This window comes from Heteronotia binoei, chromosome 13, assembly GCF_032191835.1.
Source record: "Heteronotia binoei isolate CCM8104 ecotype False Entrance Well chromosome 13, APGP_CSIRO_Hbin_v1, whole genome shotgun sequence".
Taxonomy (NCBI): Eukaryota; Metazoa; Chordata; class Lepidosauria; order Squamata; family Gekkonidae; genus Heteronotia; species Heteronotia binoei.
The window spans coordinates 27,344,358-27,365,596 of NC_083235.1; the positions used below are offsets into that span (position 1 = coordinate 27,344,358).

At 45.3% G+C, this 21,239-nt stretch overlaps 1 protein-coding gene across 1 annotated transcript in view; it reads right to left on the reverse strand.

The window, feature by feature from the left end:
* The window catches only part of ESPL1 (extra spindle pole bodies like 1, separase), a 52,040-nt gene that overhangs the window by 19,977 nt on the left and 10,824 nt on the right, over window positions 1-21,239 (reverse strand). The window contains exons 6-17 of the mRNA XM_060252189.1: window positions 20,098-20,291; window positions 17,857-18,099; window positions 15,559-15,703; window positions 14,020-14,182; window positions 11,714-11,853; window positions 9,912-10,046; window positions 9,256-9,375; window positions 7,915-8,086; window positions 5,872-6,000; window positions 5,048-5,204; window positions 4,005-4,114; window positions 656-1,806 (exon numbers count right to left, since the gene is read on the reverse strand). Coding sequence (XP_060108172.1) covers window positions 656-1,806; window positions 4,005-4,114; window positions 5,048-5,204; window positions 5,872-6,000; window positions 7,915-8,086; window positions 9,256-9,375; window positions 9,912-10,046; window positions 11,714-11,853; window positions 14,020-14,182; window positions 15,559-15,703; window positions 17,857-18,099; window positions 20,098-20,291 — 2,859 coding nt within the window. The remainder of the gene's footprint in view (window positions 1-655; window positions 1,807-4,004; window positions 4,115-5,047; window positions 5,205-5,871; window positions 6,001-7,914; window positions 8,087-9,255; window positions 9,376-9,911; window positions 10,047-11,713; window positions 11,854-14,019; window positions 14,183-15,558; window positions 15,704-17,856; window positions 18,100-20,097; window positions 20,292-21,239) is intronic.

Genomic DNA, 21,239 nt, shown 5'->3' on the forward strand with positions numbered 1-21,239 from the left:
AGAAACAAATGGATGATTTCTCTCCAAATGCCCCTCAGGTTTTACAGCAACCTTTAAGCTGCCGCAGAATCCATCTTTTTTATCCAGCACAGAGGGCAGGATATAAATCCAGGGCTTTTTTTGAGCAGGAACACAGTTCCGGCTGGCTTGGCATTGGGGTGTGCAGCCTAAGTTTCTATAAATCCAATATTATCATCTTCTTCAGCAAGCTAGCCTGGGCTGTCCAGGTCAGGGTTGCCCTACTGCTAATTAAATTTCCTGGGGGATGACCTCTAAGTCCCAGTATTACAAAGGTGTGGGTTTTGGGGGGTTTTTTTGCCCATATGCTGTATTGTTAACTTTTATAATCCACCACTACATGTGCTGCTGGCCCTTATCAGGTAGATTTGAAAGGAGACTCAACAGATTTATAGAAGACAGCTAGCTTCATAGGACCTCCATTTTAGAGGCATACACTTCTGAGTACCATAAACTGGGGCCAACAGAAAGTCACTATCTTCACATCCTGCTTACAGTCTCCTAGAAGCATCTGGTGGGAACAAAGAACTGGACTAACTGGGCCCGGTCCTGCTCAAGCCAGGCAATTTTATATTCTCTGGCTACCATCCACCACCACCCACCCTTCCCCCTCAGCTTCCGCTGCATCTTCCGTTACCTTAAGACGAGACTTCATTCTTCTAGACACTTTGGGTGCATTTGGAAGTTCAGTCTTCAGCCTTGGAGAAGAAGATTCTTCAAAAATCTTAAAAGGGACCTTAGAGGAGAGAGTTGGCTTAGCTGCCGTTGACCTGCTCATCCTGGCCGTTGGAAAGGACTTCTGTGCTGGGGTACAGGGCTCTACAGGTAGCCTGATGACAAGCGGAGTGGCCTGTGTAGTGGAGTCAGCTGCGGGAAGGGGGTCACTGGGAAGGATCAGAGGAGGTGGTATGGTTTCTAGGATTCTCTTAGGCTTTACTTTATGGCCCGCTTCCAGCTGCCTCTTGGTGTCATTACTGTTCGCTGAAGAAAGCACATCAAGCCTCTTCTCTGCAGCTGTTGGCAAATTTTCTTTGTTCTCACCAAGGGACGATGGGTATTTCCAGGACCAGGCGCTAGAAAAGATGTTTGCCACACAGCCATCATGACTGGAAGCTAGGACCAACATGGTAGCTACAGCCTTAGTAAGCAGCAGGGTGGCTTTCTGACATTCAAGCCCCGGCAGCTGAAGCCTCTTGGAAGACAGGATGGCTAAGCTGGTCTCTAGAAGTTTCCACAGTTTCTTTTCTGGTCGGCTGGTGCTCACGGTTTGTTTTGTCAGAGACACATAGATACGGGCCACCAGGTCATCTAGGAGTCCAACTGCAGGCACATCCTGGTCAATGGCCTTCCTGCCATGGCGTTCAGACATGGACGCCACCACGCTAGAGGTGCACGAAGCCACAGCAGCGCACTGTTTCAGACAAGCCTCAAGGAGCTGCAGCCCTTCTCCCTTGCGTCCCAGCGCCAGCTCCGCCTCCCCAGAGGCTACCAGCCATCTGAGACAGATGCTTGAAAGGACCATGTCGGAGCAGAGCAAGCAGTGGCATCCGTCCGGGTGGGTCAGGAAGCTGGGGTGCTTCTTCAGCTTTGGCTTCAGCGTCGGCGAGTCTGTGAGAGACTTCCCCTTTTGCATGGAAACCGTGTCAACAAACTCCAGGGAGACTTCTCGCAGAAAAGGCTGCTCCTCTTCAGAGGGCTCTGGGCTCAGGCCTTGCGTCTTCTTGCCTTTAGACCTGCCTTTCTTCGGCTTGATTTTCACATCGCCTTTTCCCTCTTTCACTTCAAACACTGGAGGCAGAAGAGATGGGCTGGTTTAGAGTTTTGCTTCTCCCCATGGCATTGAGCTTGGCAACAACGCTGCCTCTAAGCAAGACCGCCTCCCCCTCCCAGAGCCTGACACAACATTAAGACAAGCCACTGAATCTTCTCCAATGCGAAATTAATTGGGGCTGAAGGCATTAAGATTGAGATACCTGCTAACACCTCTGACTTCGCAATGGGAAGGTGGACTTAAATTATCGGTCATTGTCTCAGATTTCACTATGGGAGTGTGGACTTGACCTACCTGCCATTACATGTGATTTCACAATGCGAGGGTGAGTTTCAGCTACCAGCCACCACCTGGCTTGACAACAGGAGGGTTGGCTTGAACTACCAGCCAACAGTTCTTCCTTCACCATGGGAGGATGGGCTTGAGCTACCAGCCACTACCTCTGACTTCACAATGGATGGGTGGACTTGAGCTACCAGTCACCACTTCTGACTTCACAATGGGAGGGTGGGCTTGAGCTACCAGCCACCAGCTGTCTTCAGAATGGGAGGGTGGGCTTGAGCTACCAGCCACCACCTCTGACTTCACAATGGGAGGGTGGGCTTGAGCTACCCGCCGTCACTTCTGACTTTCATTTCTCCTCCTACCCACTATGTAAATTTTGAGACATGCTATTTTTATCACTCCGCTCTATATTTTATGACCCCGCTCTCTATTTTAACATATGGCTATTGGGGGTAGTGCACAATTTATTAAGGGCTTACCTTTCGCTTCTCATAATGTTTATTTATTTAGTAGGCTTATATTCCACCCTTTCCCATGACTGGCTTAGCGCAGATTACAACATAAATTGAACAATAAAAAACTACAATTGAAATTTAACACAATACAATAAAAACAAAACATTAGAACAAAATAAAGTGCATCATCAGCGGGAAGGCCACATTTCACAAGATACAGCGGTTTTTGGCCCATGAAAAGTGATAGTATTAATAATAAAATTAGCACCATAATAAGACTGTAAAGCATGATGTCACAACAAGGTAATGTTGGCACTATCCCAGTCAGGACACCAATAAGGGAACTGAAGACTTCTCAGATTTAATATTCATTAAGAAGATCGTAGAAATTTATACATAGGTAAGTCAACATCCAATAAAGCCCCCTATTCAACTCAAGATTTGCTTCATTTGTACTCCACCTTTCTCCCAGGCATCCAAAGGAGTTTATGCTGTTCTATCTTCCATTTTAACTTAACAATCCTGTGAGGTACAGTTAGACTGAAAGAGAGTGGTTCTCACTAGGTCACCCAGCAAGGTTCCATGGCAGAATAGAGATATGAACCTGGGTCTCCCAGATCCTAGTCCAACTCTATAGTTACTACACTACACCGGCCCTGGTCTCTCTGTGATGGTAGATAAGAAACTCTGAATAAAAGCTGCATCTGATCAGATGGCAAGCTGCTCAGACCATCAAGTTTCACTTGTATGGGAAGTGAATTTGAACGTAATTGTTCTTTTATCATAATGTTTAGTGTTTTGGAGTTTGCTTGGTTTTTGTTTTAAATCCTGCGCAGTCTTTTTCTCTTGTAAATTAAGATTGCAACAGTCTTTCGCTATTTGCAATAAATAGCCTTAAATCTGAAGGCTTCTTGCAGGAACACATCTCCAAAGATTTCCCTAGTGGTCTCAATAACTGGAGCATACTCGGTTTCTGGCTGTCATGTACCCCTTTGGAAACTTAAATTGCAGCTAGAGATATGCATACGTTCTAAATTACAAGGATGCTGGTTTCTCACCTCTAGTGGCAGAATTCAGAACTGGAAAAACTGCTATGCCGTCAAAACAGCGATAGAATATGAAATGATGCTTTGGAAATCAGAAAGCGTTTCTAACCATGGGGGGGAGGATGCGCAGGAAACTGAACTGCACTATATACCTCCCTTTGTCATAGTTGTTATTCTACAAATCTGTTTTTCCAGCTCTCCTTACCCCCTACCCTTGCAAAATGTGGAAAATGCATACTGCATTCTGCAGAGATCTGAGAGCTATATTCCTGTTGTCCCAAAATTGAGATTTATCCCATGATCAGGCGAGAGAAAGACTGCAAACCATGCAGCGGCAACGTGCAACGACAGCCCGGCCGCCCAATTGCAATGAAATACTCCCAGTCGCACCATTCAAGCATGATTAGAGTATAAAGAAAAAGGGCTCACCAGCGCCTGATTCCAAAAGGAATAGCACCTGTTCAAGATCAGAGTGACACAGCTCTAGTTCTCCACGCTGAAGCTCCAGCTCGCTCTTCAAGACCAAAAACCGAGCACACCTGAGATGAAAAGGCAGCCAGAGACAATGTTAGAGTGGTTCTGATCCACGGGCGGCAGCAGTCACCAGCCTGGACTTCACTCAGACTGTATTTGTGGTCTGCCTTTCTCATGAGACTCAAGGCAGATTACAGAAAAAGCAGAAAAACAATGCAATACAATGCCACTTCCCATCAGCTGATCCTTGAAGCACTGGGCTCACACTTGGCTAACTGGTATTGTCTTCAGTCCAACACAGTATGGCATTACAGTTCATTAACTATAGTCCTGGTTTAATTTAGTTACAGGGCTGCACACCTATGTCATAGGCTTGATCAGCCAAAGCTTCCCAAAAATGAATCATGGAACATGAAGCTGCCTTATACTGAATCAGACCTCTTGTCCATCAAAGTCAAATTCTTTAACTGGACAGTAAAATAATAGAACCTGGGATCTTCTGCATGACAAGGAAGATGCTCTGCCACTAAACCATGATGCAAAATCCCTAATGCAAAATTCACACTACTAACAAAACTCCCGGATCTGTAAAAGGATTTGAAAAAGGTAAAAGGCATGCCAGGGAAAGGAAAGGTCCCCTGTGCAAGCACCAGTCGTTTCCGACTCTGGGGTGACGTTGCTTTCACAGTGTTTTCACGGCAGACTTTTTACAGGGTGGTTTGCCATTGCCTTCCCCAGTCTTTTACAGTTTCCCCCCAGCAAGCTGGGTACTCATTTTACCGACCTTGGAAGGATGGAAGGCTGAGTCAACCTTGGACCGGCTAATGAATCCAGCTTTCGCCGGAACCGAACTCAGGTCATGAGCAGAGAGTTCAGATCACAATACTGCTGCTTTACCATGGGGCCACTAGGCATGGCAGGAAACAACGTCAATTCCTGTTTGCTGCCCTCCCCATGGTCTTATCTATGCAAAACGGCATTTGTTCAAAAGTCCTTACCACCGGAGGGACTGCAGCTTCATGGAGATTTTGAGAGCTTCCAGGCAGAAAGCTTTTGCTTCGCTTACACTCTCTATCTTGCTAAGAAGGGAGACAAATGTTTCGGAACAAACGAACATGTCGGCCAGCACCTGCCACTTCTGCACAAGGTTGTCACCTGAAAAGAAAAAGGTGGAGGGGGGAGAGAAAGGTGTGCAAAGTAGCTTAAGCTTAAACCAGTCCCATCCCACTTAAAATCATTCACGTTTGAAGGATACTTGTCTATTTTATTAATTTCAAGGAGATTAGACAGATGCTGAATTCTGCAGCAAACACCAAATTCTGCAACTGTGTTTATTACAATTACCCCTCGGTGGGGTAGGGCAGGATATAAATCGAATAAAATAAATAAATAAATAAATAAAATAAACAATTGCAGAACTGTGGATTTTTCAAAGAATTCCCCATGTCACATCTTTTTGGGCCATCTCGTACATGAGGTTGGCTGTACAAAGCAGTCAAGAACTTTTATTTCTAATCCTGACCTCTAAGTAAGTGGCTTAGAAGATCAGCGTTGGATAGAGAAAAGTGACTAGACCACTTATATGCAATTAGGCAGCAGGGTCTGTGTCAAACCCACATGCCAAAATGTATTCATCACCTTTAAAAAAAAAAAAAGCAGATTTGATAGCATGTTATGCTTTCTCAGAGTCTTGGGCCACCGTTATGGAAATGAGCAAGCAAAAGCAAGATTTTTACTTCTGACCTCTGTGTGGGGGGAAATTCAAAGCACCAGACTTAAGAGGCAAGTGTCTCCATCCACTTTGAAAGAAAACAAATTTTACCATGATCGACAAACAGATGGTCCACAACGTCTTTAGCAGATTTCTCACTGCTTATCAACAAGAAGTTAGAAATAATGCTGCGGTAGAGTTTGTGGGCATCACTGAGAGCGGTTTCGGGGGTCTTCCACCCTGCGGAGGGGGGGGAGAGAGAGAAATGCAGGGTATATTAGCACCAACGCTTTCCAACTGTCTTGCTTCAAGGCAGTTCTTTTTATAAGGATCATCTGTGCCTCTGCTATGGAACCATTGCATGTTAGGGAGACGTGGGAAATTGAAGTCACACAGACGATCCACCCAGGGCACAAGAAGAGCCTAAAGGGCCTATCCCAAACTCCACAATGATGCATGCTCTACAACAGGGGTGGCCAAACTTGCTTAATGTAAGAGCCACACAGAATAAACATCAGATGTTTGAGAGCCACAAGACATGAATGTCAGATGTTTGAGAGCTGAAAATAGGTGAGGAGTGAAAAGAACTCAACTTTAACTTTAAATACATTCTCCAAGCCACCAGCTTGGCTTGGAGAAGTGATATAAAGAGACAAAGCCTTCTCCAAGTTGGTCGACGGGGTGGAGGAGGCTTTAAGAGCCACATACTATGTGTGAAACAGCCGCAGTTTGGCCACCCCTGCTCTACGGTATATGCCAGGTGGCTGTGCATTTCAAGGAGCAAGTTGCACTGGTGGGAGAGGCATCTTCAGTACAAATTTGTCTGCTGCTGCTATTCCCTCACTGAGAGAAGCAACTGTCATATTTAAGCAGTGTCAACAGTCTGCCAGGTTTTTTAGAGGTTCACAAGACAATACACAATCATAATGTAATTTTTTTTAGAAATCAAAAGCTAAAATGTTAAAAATAATCACCAAAATGAAAAGCTTGTATTCTCACATATGCAAACACCCTATCACCCTCAAAAGCCTGGGTAACAGGGAGGAACATTTTAGCCAGGTATATAAGAGGCAAAGCTTGATAGCTGGCAAACCTCTATGGATAGGAAGTTCCATAAACAATACTTCATCACCAAGAAAGTCCTCTGCCTTCTCACCACCCACCTTATTTAGAAGGGGGAAGCAACGTGGAGAAGGGCTTATCCAAAATATCTTACATGCTAGGCAGGAAAATATCAAAGAAGGTTGCCCACGATCACCTGGAGGTGAATAAACACCTATGACCTGCAGCATGAGACCTGGGTACCCTACTCCCAAGCTCCTTAGCATGAAATGAACTTGGCTTTGCTCTGTTTACACCTTGCAGTCTGATCCATCCACTACATTGGGCCATTTATCCATTCATTACATTGGGCTGGAATTCACTGCCACAGGAGGTGGTGGCAGCTAGTAGCATAGATGGCTTCAAGAGGGAACTGGATAAACATATGGAGCAGAGGTCCATCAGTGGCTATTAGCCACAGCGTATTGTTGGAACTCTCTGTCTGGGGCAAATGATGCTCTGTATTCTTGGTGCTTGGGAGGGGCAACAGTGGGAGGACTTCTAGTGTCCTGGCCCCACTGATGGACCACCTGATGGCACTTGGTTTTTTTGGCCACTGTGTGACACAGAGTGTTGGACTGGATGGGCCATTGACCTGATTCAACATGGCTTCTCTTATGTTCCTACTCTGAGCTGCCATGCCTTGGAGAACTTCAGCAGGCATTGCAAGACTCGCCTGTTTACCAGGGCTTTTGAGGGGGTTTGAATAGCAGGCATCTTTTAAGGGGAAGAGGGGGAGGGATTTGGGGTTCATTATTTTATGTTTGGTTTTAGCTGGGGATGTTTTAACTATTATTGTAAGCTGCCTTGAACCAAGAATAATAAATCAAGAAATTTGAATAAATAAATCAAGAAATGTGGATCTTTAAGGCCAGTGCTGTCTGCCCCTGGATGCTTTTAGTTTGTATCTGGGATGGAATTCTATTCCAAACAGATGCCTAGCTATCCTAAGCATGCAAGATGTCTCATCTCTTCTGTTCCATCAGCCGTTCATGTCCCCCTTGAGTCCCAGGGTGGATCAAAGGTTCAATATGCATACAGCTCCGTACTCACCTTGAGTGTACAGTTTTTGCCTGAGTGCCAGTGGGAGGATGGAAGGCGGCAGACCCAGATACAAGGCTGTTAACTGGAGAGTGCTGGCTCGGAGCAGGTACCAGGGTTTAGATGGCTTTTGCAGAGCCGGGTTTTGTAGGTTTCCCAACAGCAGGCCGAGGCCTTCTTCAACCTGCCCATGAAAAAATTATCCATGAAGGAAGCCACAAAGAAAAGCAATAGCTCTCTAATTTCAAGTTCAAGTTAGCCTTTATTGGCATAAAATATGTAAATATATATATCAGAGCAAATTAAGTTAAAAAAGATAAAATGGAACGATTGTGTACATATACATCAGAGCAAGCATAAACATAAACTGTTTCTATGAGATCCCTTGGTGTGCCTTTAAAACAGAGTAAAGAAACTTAGCCACCTTCTTGGTGACACTAGATGAAGAATCATTCAAAAGTCTATAGACCTTAAGTGCATCAGAGCAATCAACCATGCTAACTAAAAGAGGATGTAAATACTTGTGATGATGATCTCTATACAAATGACAATAAAGAATGAGTAATTGACTCAGCACATGTTTGTTTACAGAGGCAGTATCTGACCGAGTAGGCTGGGTTGTTGAATCTGCCATAAAGAATGGCAGAACGCATGGTGTAACATCTGGCAAGGGAAAAAGCTCTACGCTGCTGTAGTTCCTTAATTTGTAAACCAGGGTTTCCTAACATGGTGCACTGCATCTACTAGTACTTCCCTTGGATCCCACTGCGCTTGTTGGGAAGGGCTTTTTATTGGCTTCCCCTAACTGAAATGAGTTCTCACCAGAGGATCAGGAGGGCTGCTAAGCACATTGGCTTTCTTTATTGTGTGGTTCCATTTCCCAATCAGGCCTCCTTCTTATCAAGAGGTATGAGGAGGGAGGTATTCCATTTGGCTCCCGCCTTTTGTGGCAGCCATTTTGGGGTGAAACTCACTACCCCCCTCTGAGAATTCCAAAGGTGCCTGCAGGCTTAGAAAGGGTGGAAACCACTGATTTAAACCAAGGCAGCCAGTGTTTAGCTGATGCAGCAACCACTTATGGATCAGCCTTCATCCTATTCCCAATATCCCTCCCCCCCACAAACTGTAAAGTGGCTGCAACTTAAACAAAAGGCATCCAGATTTGAGCAAATCTCGAACAAGGTAGAAAAGTTTAGCTGTGACAAGGAGTTAGAGTACACAAATCTTGTTTCCTAGACTTGCCTCTCTCATCTTCCTCTTATCAAACATAGTGGTTTTTTTAAAAAAAAATAATACTTGTGCACTAGATTCAGTGCTGTTTGATGTGCTCAAGACGCATGCCACAGAAGCTACCTTGCCGTTTGCCAAGCACAATCTGCTTCGGAGGACAGCTAGCATTTGGTTTGTCAGCAAGGCGGAGTCTTTGCTGCGATCAACACTTTGCCAGCAGGACTCTGCTTCCTTCAAGACCATCTAGAAGCAAAATGGTGGGGGAGAGAGAGGGACAATGTCAATGAGGGGAAAAACAAGTTGTCCATTGGAACTGTTAAGTTCAACCTTCGGCTGATTTTAGCAAGGGGAAGGTCATGGAACTTGATATCCTGCCCCAAACTAGAGAAAGGGTGGCATGAAACGGATCTAGAACTTGGCTCCCATTCCTTTAAAGCAGATCGGGCCCAGAACACGGCAGCTCGCACCATAGTGGCCGCCTTCAGCTTGACAAAGCAGGTTCAGATCCACTTTTCCATATGCTGGGAAGACTTCGACCTTAAGGAAGCGGCCCTAATTTTTCATGCACAAGGACTCAAGTTTCAATTACAGGCCCCTGGCACGGGGGCTTCCAATACCAGGGCAGGAGCTTGGACAGCTGCATTCTGAGCAAACTGCCCAAAGCTGGATGGAGCAGTAGTCTGAGAGCTTGCATGCAGCAGCAGCTCATTTATATACAGGAGTCGGCAACGGTCTTTTTTGGGTAGACCTGTTATTGCCCAGCTGCTCTCAATTCTTACCTCCGCATAACCGGGACACTCTAGCTGGATGAAAAGCTTGGCGATCTGACACAAAGCGTTGGTCATCCCAAGAACATCTGCAAGGGCACTAGAGAGCTCTGAGATCAGGAAGTAGCTCTCAATGGCTTGTAGTGGCTGCAGAACAGGAGACAGGAAGCAGAGTGGTGAGGGAGGAATGCAGATGGTCAGCTTCTGTGTTCTAAGGCCCCCCAAGGGAAAATACAGGGGTCCACGTTCTCTCTAGCTTGAAAGATCATCACGGGCATGCAGCTGATATTGCACTGAGTCATCAGATGAGTGATGTGAGGAATGAAGCTGCATCTGGGAGTTATCCCTAATAGTCAGCAGAATACAATTCTGCAGAATGTTAAAGATACCATGTCAGGATGTCTGAAGTCCCCCTGACAGTTCTTCCTATTTTGCTTTTACAAAGTATTATTTTTAACATCTGGGCTGAAGACAAGTTACGGATAACTCAAAAGCTTGCTTGTTGTTATGTGCCCTTTGGCTGATCTTAATAAAAGGTATTATGTGGACTGTGTTCTGGGTTGTTGGATTTTTTTCTTTTGAACCAGTATGCTTCTTTCTCATATATACCCAAAATTTGCCTCCCCAGAATACTGTATTCCCCGCATGCACAAAGTTTATATAAAACACATATTCACTGCAGCTTCTAAGCAACCCCCCCCACAAAAAACATAGAGCAGAAAATATTTTCTAAAGAATGCTTTAATTAAGAAGAAATTGGATTTATACCCCGCCCTCCACTTCAAATCTCAGAGTGGCTCACAATCTCCTCCAACTCCCTCCTCCACAACAGACACCCTGTGAGGTGGGTGGGGCTGAGAGAGCTCTCCCAGAAGCTGCCCTTTCAAGGACAACCTCTGCCAGAGCTATGGCTAACCCAAGGCCATTCCAGCAGCTGCAAGTGGAGGAGTGGGGAATCAAACCCGGTTCTCTCAGATAAGAGTCCATGCACTTAACCACTGCACCAAACTGGATTGAGAAGGCTGGATAGAGCTGTCAAATCTGCAACCCTGTTGACCAGCCTGTGCTGCTGAACAAAGAAGTTGCCAACTGCAAGGCAGAAGCGACAGTACACCATCTAGTTTACACAGGATACTAGGCCAGCCTACAGAGAGATAACTGCAGAGCTGCCAAGAATGTGGTTGAGATCAAGAAGACACAGAGGCATCCAAATACGGACTTCTTTTACAGTTTTGAAAGGGTGTTTCTCCCCACCCCCCAGGTTGTGTGTTCTTTGTACTTCCTCTTGGTAAGTTTCACAACTTTCCTTTCCACACTGCTGACTGACCTTAGGCTAGTCACTGTCAGCCTAGATAACCTCATAGAAATATTGTGAGATGAAATGGACGAGGGGAGATCAGCATACGCTGCCCTGAGCTCCTTGGAAGGAGGAGGAGGAAATTGGATTTATACACTGCTCTTCACTGAGTGCCTTACAATCTCCTTCCCCTTCCTCTCCTCACAACAGACACCCTGTGAGGTACTTGGGGCTCATAGAACACAGAGAATTGCTCTTGAGAGAACAGCTCCGAGAGAACTGTGACTGACCCAAGGTCACCCAGCAGCTCCATGTGGAGGAGCAGGGAATCAAACCCAGTTCTCCAGATTAGAGTCCACTGCTCTTGACCGCTACACCAAACTGGCTCTAAATCTGATACCAACATGATGGCAACCCATGACTTGTGGGAACGGAGGAGGATTCAGGAGAAAAGTTTCAGAAAGCTGGGGGTGAAGTTACAGACTACTTCCAAAGGTGAATGTCCATATTCCATTACCTTTCCCATCATCCTGTACAGAGCGGCCATGATGTGCAGGGATGCCATTGTCTGCTCAACACTACGCACAGCTGGGACCCGGCCTTCGCCAAGGAGTTGCTTCCACAAGTCATAGGCATCATCCAAGCACTTAGACTGAGCTGAAAGGGAGACAGACGATGTTGAGCCAGAAGGATGGAGGGTCCAGCTACTCCCCTTGAGGGCTATGTTTCCAAATCCAATTCTGTATACAAGAGCCAGAACCTGAACCATCACACCTAAGACTCATTTTGCTGGTGGAAGCTGCTAAAACAGCCTAAGAAGCAACAAGTGGAAATCCAGTTTTTACTTTTGAACAGTTTGATTCTTCTGGAAGAGGGGAAACATGCGGTGCCCCCCTTTGGCGGTAAATGTATGTATTTAAAGAGCTTTAAACACACAACCTATGAATGCAAGGAGGCCTGCAGGAATGCAGAGGCAAACCCAGGCAAATGTTGGGCCAGCAAACCATCGGTCACATCTGCATTTCGGCTGTACCATTTCAGGCTGCAGGTGGGAAGGGAAAACACAACGAAAAATCCCTATGCCTTCCAGGCTCAGAACACTGCTGACTGTTCATACGATTGGTCCAAACAAGAATGGATTCTACCCTTTTGGAAATTTCTGAATGAATCTAACACATATAGAGCATTATCAATGAAAATTATGGGTAACAGCCAAGCACCAGGGAATTCTGCATAATTCACATGTAAGCAGGACATCCTGACCTCAGGAAACTGGCTATAAAAGCCCTTGTCCTTGGAACAATAAACTAGGCACTGATCTGTTAATTTACACTCATCAGATGTGTGCACATATGTCAACCAGGGCTTTTTTTGGTAGCAGGAACTCCTTTGCGTATTAGGCCACACACCCCTGATGTAGCCAATCCTCCAAGAGCTTATAGGAGGCCCTATAAAGAAGAACCCTCTAAGCTCTTGCGGGATTGGCTACATCAGGGGGTGTGGCCTAATAAACAAAGGAGCTCCTGCTACAAAAAAAGCCCTGATGTCAACAATCCTCTTCTATACAGATCAATTTAAATTGCTGTTTTCTGACTTCATCGGGATTCCCCCCAAACAGTTTCTCCCAATGATCACAGTCTGTTCTGTTCCTGAATAAACTTCCTAACCTTTTAGTTTTCAGTGACACTTTTTTTCCCCACATCACACTCTTCCACCCCAACATCTAGTTTTCTGGAAGTTGAATTTTTCTGTGTGGGAAAGAGTACATTAAACAAAATACAGTCTAGATGGGGCTCTATCATGTCAAACTGCTGGTCTATCCAGGCCAATATAGTCTTCGCTGACGAGCAGCCGCTCTCCAGGATCTGAGGTTAGGGTGTCTTCTAGATCACCTGCTACCAGATCATTTTGCCTGAACATGATGAGGATTGAACTTGGGACATCCTGCATTCCAGACAGATAATGCACCAGTGAGCCACAGCTCTACCACTAGGTTCAACAGCCCACCTACAGTTTGTAAGAGCCTGAACTGCTCAAAAAGCAACAAAAATGCAAGCCCAAGCCAGACTCGGCTTTCCGCCCATTTCATATTTTAAGGTTTAATCCCCTCCCTCAATTTGACATACACCTTCTTGCAAGCAAATGATGAGGGCAAGCAGGCGAGGGGTAGGAATTGGTCTTTACAAAATGGCCAGAACCAGTCCCTCCTTCTGCTTGCCCTAAGTGTGAAACAGGTTTGTGGCATGGTGGAATAGCCAAGCTACTTTTGGTAACTGCAGGCAGGACCAACCTTTAGCCACTAGAAAGCAGTCTAAATAGCCTTGCTGAGTGCGAAGAGCAGCACAAAAGCATCAATGTCACCTTCAAGAGCAAGGGGAGAGGGGAGAATAAGAGGCGTGTTTTGCCAACATGGACACAACAGTTCCGAAGATTTTCGCTTCTGTAGGGAGAGACAATCTTAGCTACAGTACATCTGTGTTTTATTTGTCATAGGAAACCTATGATTTGAAAGCCATTGCAACACAAGATGGGACCACATTGCTTAGGGGCCACTTATGTTGATAGAGCGAAGTCCAGAAAGCACAGGTTAATGCATAGAGAATTCCACTTAGAATCATAGAGTTGGAAGGTACCTCAAGGGTCATCTAGTCCAACCCCCTGCACAATGCAGGAAACTCACAAATACCTCCCCCTAACTTGAAGGCAGCTGGACTAAGATGACCCTTCCTGGTTTCTATTAGTTATTCTTCTCCATTTACAATGCATTATGGATTTTAACCTTATCTCTCCCCCCACTTCCCCGATTTGCAACAAGCTCCTCACCAGAATCCGCAGACAGGTTAAATGCAATGCCAAGATAAAGGAACTTGTCATCCTGGGCCTTATCCTCATAGCTGAGATCGTTTGTCTCTACACCTTCAAGAACCTGTGCATTCTTCAGTCCCTGGGCGTGGCTGCTTTTGGTTCTCTGTTCTTGCTTATTGCTCTGCGGTTAAGAAAAGAAGAGCTTTGAAGATGCCTGCCCAGCACTCTCAGGGTAGTTAATTTAATCTGGCATAGGTGCCTTAGGCTAGCCTGATCTCATCAGATCTGGGAAGCTAAGCAGGATCAGCCCTAGTCAGCGTTTGGGCAGGAGACCACCAAGGAATACCAGAGTTGTAATGTGGATGCAGGCAATTTTCAAACTGCCTTGGAATGTCTCTTACATTAAAAGCCTTCTGGGGTTACCGTGAGCCAACTGTGACTTGATGGTAAAAAAAAAAGTATTTATGCTTTTGCGGCACAGTGGAGGTTCCAAAGATGGGTCCTCCCGGATCATAGCCCAGCACTCTCACAACTGCACCACACTGGCTGTGGGAGTTCCAGTCATTTCTGCCCAGCGCTCTAAGTTGTGTGTGACATAGCCTGGGGTAAGGAAGCCTCAGCCTGTCCACCGACCTGAACAACCACGGTACCTGCAACTGGCACTAACTAGGGCTGTATTTTAAAATGGTTAAATGGAATTAGTTTAAAAATTAGCTCCATCCATATTGCCCCTCCTATATCAACAGCAATTAAAACAAGACAAAACCAGGAATGAGCATTCTAACTCAATACAAAAGTAACTGATCCTCATAGGAATGGGGATTCCTATGACTACCCCAATATCCAAATTTGAGGGGAAATTCTGAAATTATTCAGGTCCATTATTCTGTATGGGGAGCGTTTCAGGATGGGAGTTGAAGTGTTTTTTAACCAAATGTCGCCAAAATCGCAGTAGACCTGATGCTGCCTGTCTGCTAAGAATACCCAAATTTCAAGTGATTTGGACCAAGGAGTCCAATTCTAGAGGCCCCTGAGCAAGGTGCCCTCAGCCACCCTCCATTACTTCCTTCCTTACTTCAGAAGAATGTATTAAACTATATATGATATTTTGTACATTTGGAACACGTGCATAGGTTCCCCCCCCCCCCTTTCCTTTGTTCCAACCTTTTTGATTACCTGGATGTTTCCTCTAAGCTGCAGAGTCTTGTAAGCAAAAATTCTACTTGGTGAGCTACTGGCATGAAAGCTGTGAGCTACTGCATAAATTAGTGTGCTCTGGGGTCATCCTTCCTGAGCTAAGACAAAAATGTGTGAGCTGGAGGCGAAAAAACTGTGAGCTAGGTCACGCTTAACTCAGCTTAGAGCAAACACTGCCTGGAAGTCATCTGGGCATATACAGTGTGATCTTAGAAGCTGAAGGAGTTATTTCAGTAAGACTGCCAATGGTCACAGAATTGTCTTAACCACCATATTTGAGTGGTCAGGAACAATAATTTCTCAGCAAATGCTGTACATGAACCAGCGAAATTCTGTTCTGCTGTCTTTCCTGCCACACACCTCATGCATTTTACTCTCAATTGTGCAGATGTAGAGCCAGAGCAGGGCTTGAGCCTTGTCGTCCTGGAGCTGTTCCTCATTCTGGGATGTTTTAGGGACCAAGTCGAGCAGCCGCAGGGCTTCGTGGACAGAATCCAGAGCAGAGCTAGGGAAGGAGACTGAGGCTTTAGCCAAACATCTGGCACACACAAGAAGGGAAATCCTTTGACACAAGCTGCAAACACTCGTTCTGCAGATGTAGAAAGCTAACTAAGTAGGGACAAGCCATAATCAGTTTCCAGTACAATTAACAGCTATTACCCTTACAATAGGCATGTTACCCTTTACTAGGAATTGTACCAGCCAGGATCAATCCAAGGCCTACCATCTGTTCCTGCCTTCTCTGCAAACATAATTCTGAAGTCTTGTGAGACCTAAATGCAGAATGAAACCTTATTTTAAAACTGTGCGTTAAGGAAGAGCAGAGGATCGTGTGCGTGTCAGCCAATTCAAAAGTATGCTCGTATGCAGGGGTGGAATTCTAGCAAGAGCTCCTTTGCATATTAGGCCACACACCCCTGATGTAGCCAATCCTCTAAGAGCTTACAAGGCTCTTTTTTTGTAAGCTCTTGGAGGATTGGCTACATTAGGGGTGTGTGGTCTAATATACAATGGAGCTCCTGCTAGAATTCCACCCCCGTCTCTATCAAAAAAAGGAACACGGAAGGAAGGAAGGAAGGAAGGAAGGAAGGAAGGAAGAAAGGAAGAAAGAAAGAAAGAAAGAAAGAAAGAAAGAAAGAAAGAAAGAAAGAAAGAAAGAAAGAAAGAAAGAAAGAAAGAAAGAAAGAAAGAAAGAAAGAAAGAAAGAAAGAAAGAAAGAAAGAAAGAAAGAAAGAAAGAAAGAAAGAAAGAAAGAAAGAAAGAAAGAAAGAAATACTTGGCCTGTTAATACAAGTTTCTGCTCAAAAGCTTTGTCCTTGCCATTATGGAACTTTTAAAAATCTGCAGACATGAGTTAAATTTAGGTTCCCTTCCTTGAATATCCAGGAATTTTATACACAGTTCAAAAGTGTGCACTCTGCATTGCCAGTACTAGTCAAAAAGAGTTGTGCTTTTCATGCAAATCCAAGTGTCAGCATTGCTAAGACAAGAATTAATCACATTCTGCAGCTCCATGTGAAAAAGTGGATTGGGTCCAGAGTAGCATTTCCAAGGCCCCCCAAGATCTCTGCTCACGGAGCTCAGTTCTCTTGCCTCTATCCCATCTCACAGGAACTTAAAATGTCCACCCTGAAGAAGATTTGGGAGGGCATTTTGGGCTGTTGTGGAGGTTAGAGGCAGGAAAGTCATGCTCTGTGGGCTCCTTTGACCTGCAGAAATGCTCGCCAGGATTCAGGCCAGTACCTGGAACCAAACCAGATGCACAGGTGCTCCCTGAGAACAATTCACCTGCCCCCAAACAGCAAGTTTCCAGGGCTCAGTCATAAAGACATTTTAAAAAAATGCAACTTTGGCTTGCAGCAGGAACTTCCAGTACTTACAAGACAGAGCACAGGGTGATGATGCATGCCTACCCTTCCCTCCTTTGGGGAGAGGTGTGCTTTCACCCCCATGCTTGCTTACAATCCATAGTTAAAAGCTCTGACTCCTGCCTTCTTACTGACTCTCACTAAAAGTGCTAGGAATCTGCAACAATCTGCATGAGAACAAACACCAGCAAGGTAAGAAAGGACCAACCTAAGTGGTCAAATTCACAGGAGAATAGTTGCAAGCACACAATTTGGATTTTTGTGGTATGGAATATTAGTGTGTTCTACCTAGACCTGTATGGGAAGTCTTGACTTCGGTCAATATCCCTATCCAGATTGCCGCCATCAGTTTATATGCAACATCACTAAGATTCACTGTACTTTTTTCTAGTTGCAAGATGCTAATTATAGAGGCCTTCTTCTACGTATTTCTGACCGGGTACTTGCATTACACTGTCACTGCTTTTTAATATAGCAGCATAACAGGAAATACTTACATCTTAAACTACTGTGCTGATCTCAGCAGCATTCCCCTTCCATCTTTGATTCCATGCCTACTATTCCAAATTCTCTACTAGTGAGGAGAAGGTAAAGAGAATTTGGAAATGGGAAACAGGGCAGGGCTCAGCATTTATTAGCACGTGAGGCCTTGGGCCTACAATTTCTAAACTTCACCCTGCTGAACTCCATATGCAGATGACGTGAAGAGCAAAAATGAGCATCCTTTCCATAAATTCTAGGTTTCAAGTACAGGTAAAAACTGCAGCCCCAACTGGCCCAGACCACTCACCATTCTGTCTGCTCCGTGTAATCATGGTAACACAGCACCTGAGCCAGTTCTATCAGGACCACCGCCCGCTCATGTACCAAGCTGCTGCCCTCTGAGCATATGTCCAGTAGGTCACAGATCACGTTGAAGCGCTCTTGGCCAGTGTCAGCTCGCACACCCTTGTAGGCCTTCAGTTCCTCCAACAGCACTTTCAGCAGGACCTCAGGGGCCAAGTCGCATCCTTCCAGGCCTTCCTTCAGAGTCCTGTAAACATGTACTCCAGTCAGAAACACAAGTTAGAACACAGCCAAGATGGAGGAACCATCTAAACCAGGAGTGTCAACCATGCGGCCCAAGGGCTAAATTAGGCCCTCCAGAGGGCTCCTATCAGGCAAGCAAGTCTGCTTCCCTCCTTCTGTGTCAGCTTGCTTTGCCAGGCTTGCTCAATCGCACAAGAGCTACAGAGCAAAGTCTCTATTTTCTCTATTGGCAGAGGTTCCTCCCTTGGAGAGGAAGTGGGAGGAAAAGAGCTTGCTTTGTCAGGCTCTCTCAATTGCACAGCAGAGCTACTGAGTTCACCAAAGCCTCCAGTGTTTTGGGAGCCCACTGCATGTGTCAGTCTGATAAAACTGAAGACTAATGCACAGTTATCGACAAGTAATGTGTGCAGCAGGCAGCAGCAATGCAACTGGCCATGCCTAGCAATGTGAAGGCCCTTGGGGTGGGGAGAGGATACATCTAGTTACCCCTCCCCAATGGACAAATTGAGGATTTGAGAGTGGTGGGAGGGAACAGTAGAAAAAACTTCCATTAAAAATTTCTGTTCTTGAATAAGTGAAATACTTCTCAAAACAAAGTTTATACAGGACAACCGAGAGTACTAGATAATGGTCATGCCTATGCATACTGGTCATGCCTATGCATACTACACACATATCCTTCAAAATATATTTTACAAGTTTGTGTGGTTAACTGAATAATTTTGGCATCAGATATGCTATAACACATTTGATAAGTTCAAGAGAGCCTTGTTTTCAGTGTTGTTGTTCAATGTGCCAAAGTTCAACTTGATATCCAGATATGTCGGTAGTGCTACCTACTGCAACTGTTTGAGACTGTTTCTCAAGTTCAGCTTTCCCCCTCAAATGGCAAATATTTGTGGTACATGTGGCAAGGCAGCAATAGGGTTTTGCTTCTAGAAGACTTTAGAAAATTCTATAAATATGCCGATTAGTATAATTTTTATATGCCAAATCAGAGATTATCCATTTTATCTTTTAAAGCATCAAAACAAATTTAGGTTTGATTGGAAATCAATGATTGCATGTATTTCAGTTTCTCCCCCATCAGTTTGATGCTTCTGTGTAGGATTGGTCTTCAACACTTGTCTGACACACTCAGAAATAGGGTATGAATTCTACTCATGTGGGCTCCTATAGATCTTTACACAAAGGAGGAGGAAAGCCATCACTGGTGAGCCACTGCCAAGAGGTGACACATTTGGAGGTTCGGGTGACTAGAACTACAGACTTGGTGGCTCCTTGTAACCAACAGTTAAGAAATCTGAGATTAGGAACAACAGACTGGGAATTTCAAGTTAAAGGCAATAAGACTATACCTTACTAACAGAGGATTTAATTTCGTTATGGCAAGTAACAATACGCTTTAAGTAAAGCAACAGAGATCCTGAGTGTAACTCTATGTCATGGTGCCCCTGTGAGACTGTGGGTACCTATGGAATTCTCACACATGGCAAGGGGGCACAGTCATAAAATGGCTGCCACAGGAGGTGGAGTCAATCACAAAACATCAGAGAGCGATGCCTATTAATCTGCATAGCCAATCAGAAGCCCTGCTGGGCAAAAGCAACATCTAGTTCTGCCAGCAGGAATCATGGTGCCCACGGGCACCATATTGGTGGCCCCTGCTCCGGATGGAGGTCTTCACTGGCACCAGTCCCCATTTCCTCTTTTGTTGCCTTCCCACCATCATCTCAGTGTCAGAGAAGTGCCAGAGTTCTTTTAGGGCTGGACTTCTTTCATCCCAGTAAAGCTAAAAGGGAAGAGTTTTGCCAGATTTTGTCTCTGAAGGGAGGGAAGAAACACTATGGACAGCAAAGAATTCCTAAGAGTTGTAAACTTTCTCAAAGGTACAGCAGGACAAATCTAAGTGTTCTTCCCCATGACTAGAGTTTTAAGCAATACCAGGCGAATAGTAATCCCTGTTTTAAGAATCGTGCCCTTCCCCTCACCCTCATCTTACTTTAGTCTGAGATCATCAACCCCATTTTTGCTGGCGTCCATCTTGACTTTCAGCCAGAAGGAGACCGGTTCCGCCATCTGCTCCACAATCTTGCGACGCTGTGTGACCAGCCACAGTACCACAGCCTGGAAAGCCTCCTCCAACAAGCCCAGCTTCCTGTAGTTTTCCACAAGCAGCCTGAAGCAATTGTGTAGCTGAGAGGAAAACAGAAAAGCATTCAAGTGGTACCCAACAGAAAGTCACCCCCAATTGCCACATGCAACTTTCCGGAAGAAAAGAAAGTCCTTCCATTGTCCGTTCATCTACTAATCTGTAGATCATGGTTTAAACTGTAGAGTAAGCGGCCTGTTTAATCCAATAGCCCAGAGTGTCATTCTTAGCCCATCCCACCTTGGTGTCCTCATTCACCATCACATTTGCACTCTATTTTTCATACGAAGAACTATGTGAACATGAGAACTGTGATGAATGAGGACTCTGGCAGCAATCAGTTGTTGGGCAACCTTAACACCAGAGGGACCCAGGGCAGGCAAAGGGATCCTGCGTGCCGCTGGCAAAGCTACTCGGATCCTAGAGGCAAGAATAGTGAGCAGGGGATATGGCGGCAGCAGCAGACTCATAAGAGGGCTTAGCACGCGGCACAGTTGGGGAAAGGTTAGGTCGAGAGGGAACATGACACGAGTGTCGTGATTCACACATGGATCTCAAATAGCCAGTCAAAACTTTAGCCACAACCTCTAATTTCACCCTAAAAGACTGTAGTGGTAGTAGTCACAGAATGTATAGAGACACTCCTTTCTGTTTTAAAGTGCTAAGGAATTGGTAATTTGTAGACTCGCCCTAAGACCACATGGCCTTAATTTTAGAACAAGGCTCAGATGCACTGTACAAGGTGTTTTTGCTGCTCTCTATACAAAAGGAGTCCTGTGGTGCAGAATGGTAAAGCTGCAGTACTGCAGTCCGAGCTCTCTGCTCATGACCTGAATTCAATCCCAGCAGAAGCTGGGTTCAGGTAGCTGGCTCCAGGTTGACTCAGCCTTCCATCCTTCCAAAGTCGGTAAAATGAGTACCCAGCTTGCTGGGGGGAAAGTGTAGATGACTGGGGAAGGCAATGGCAAACCACCCCAAAAAAGTCTGCTGTG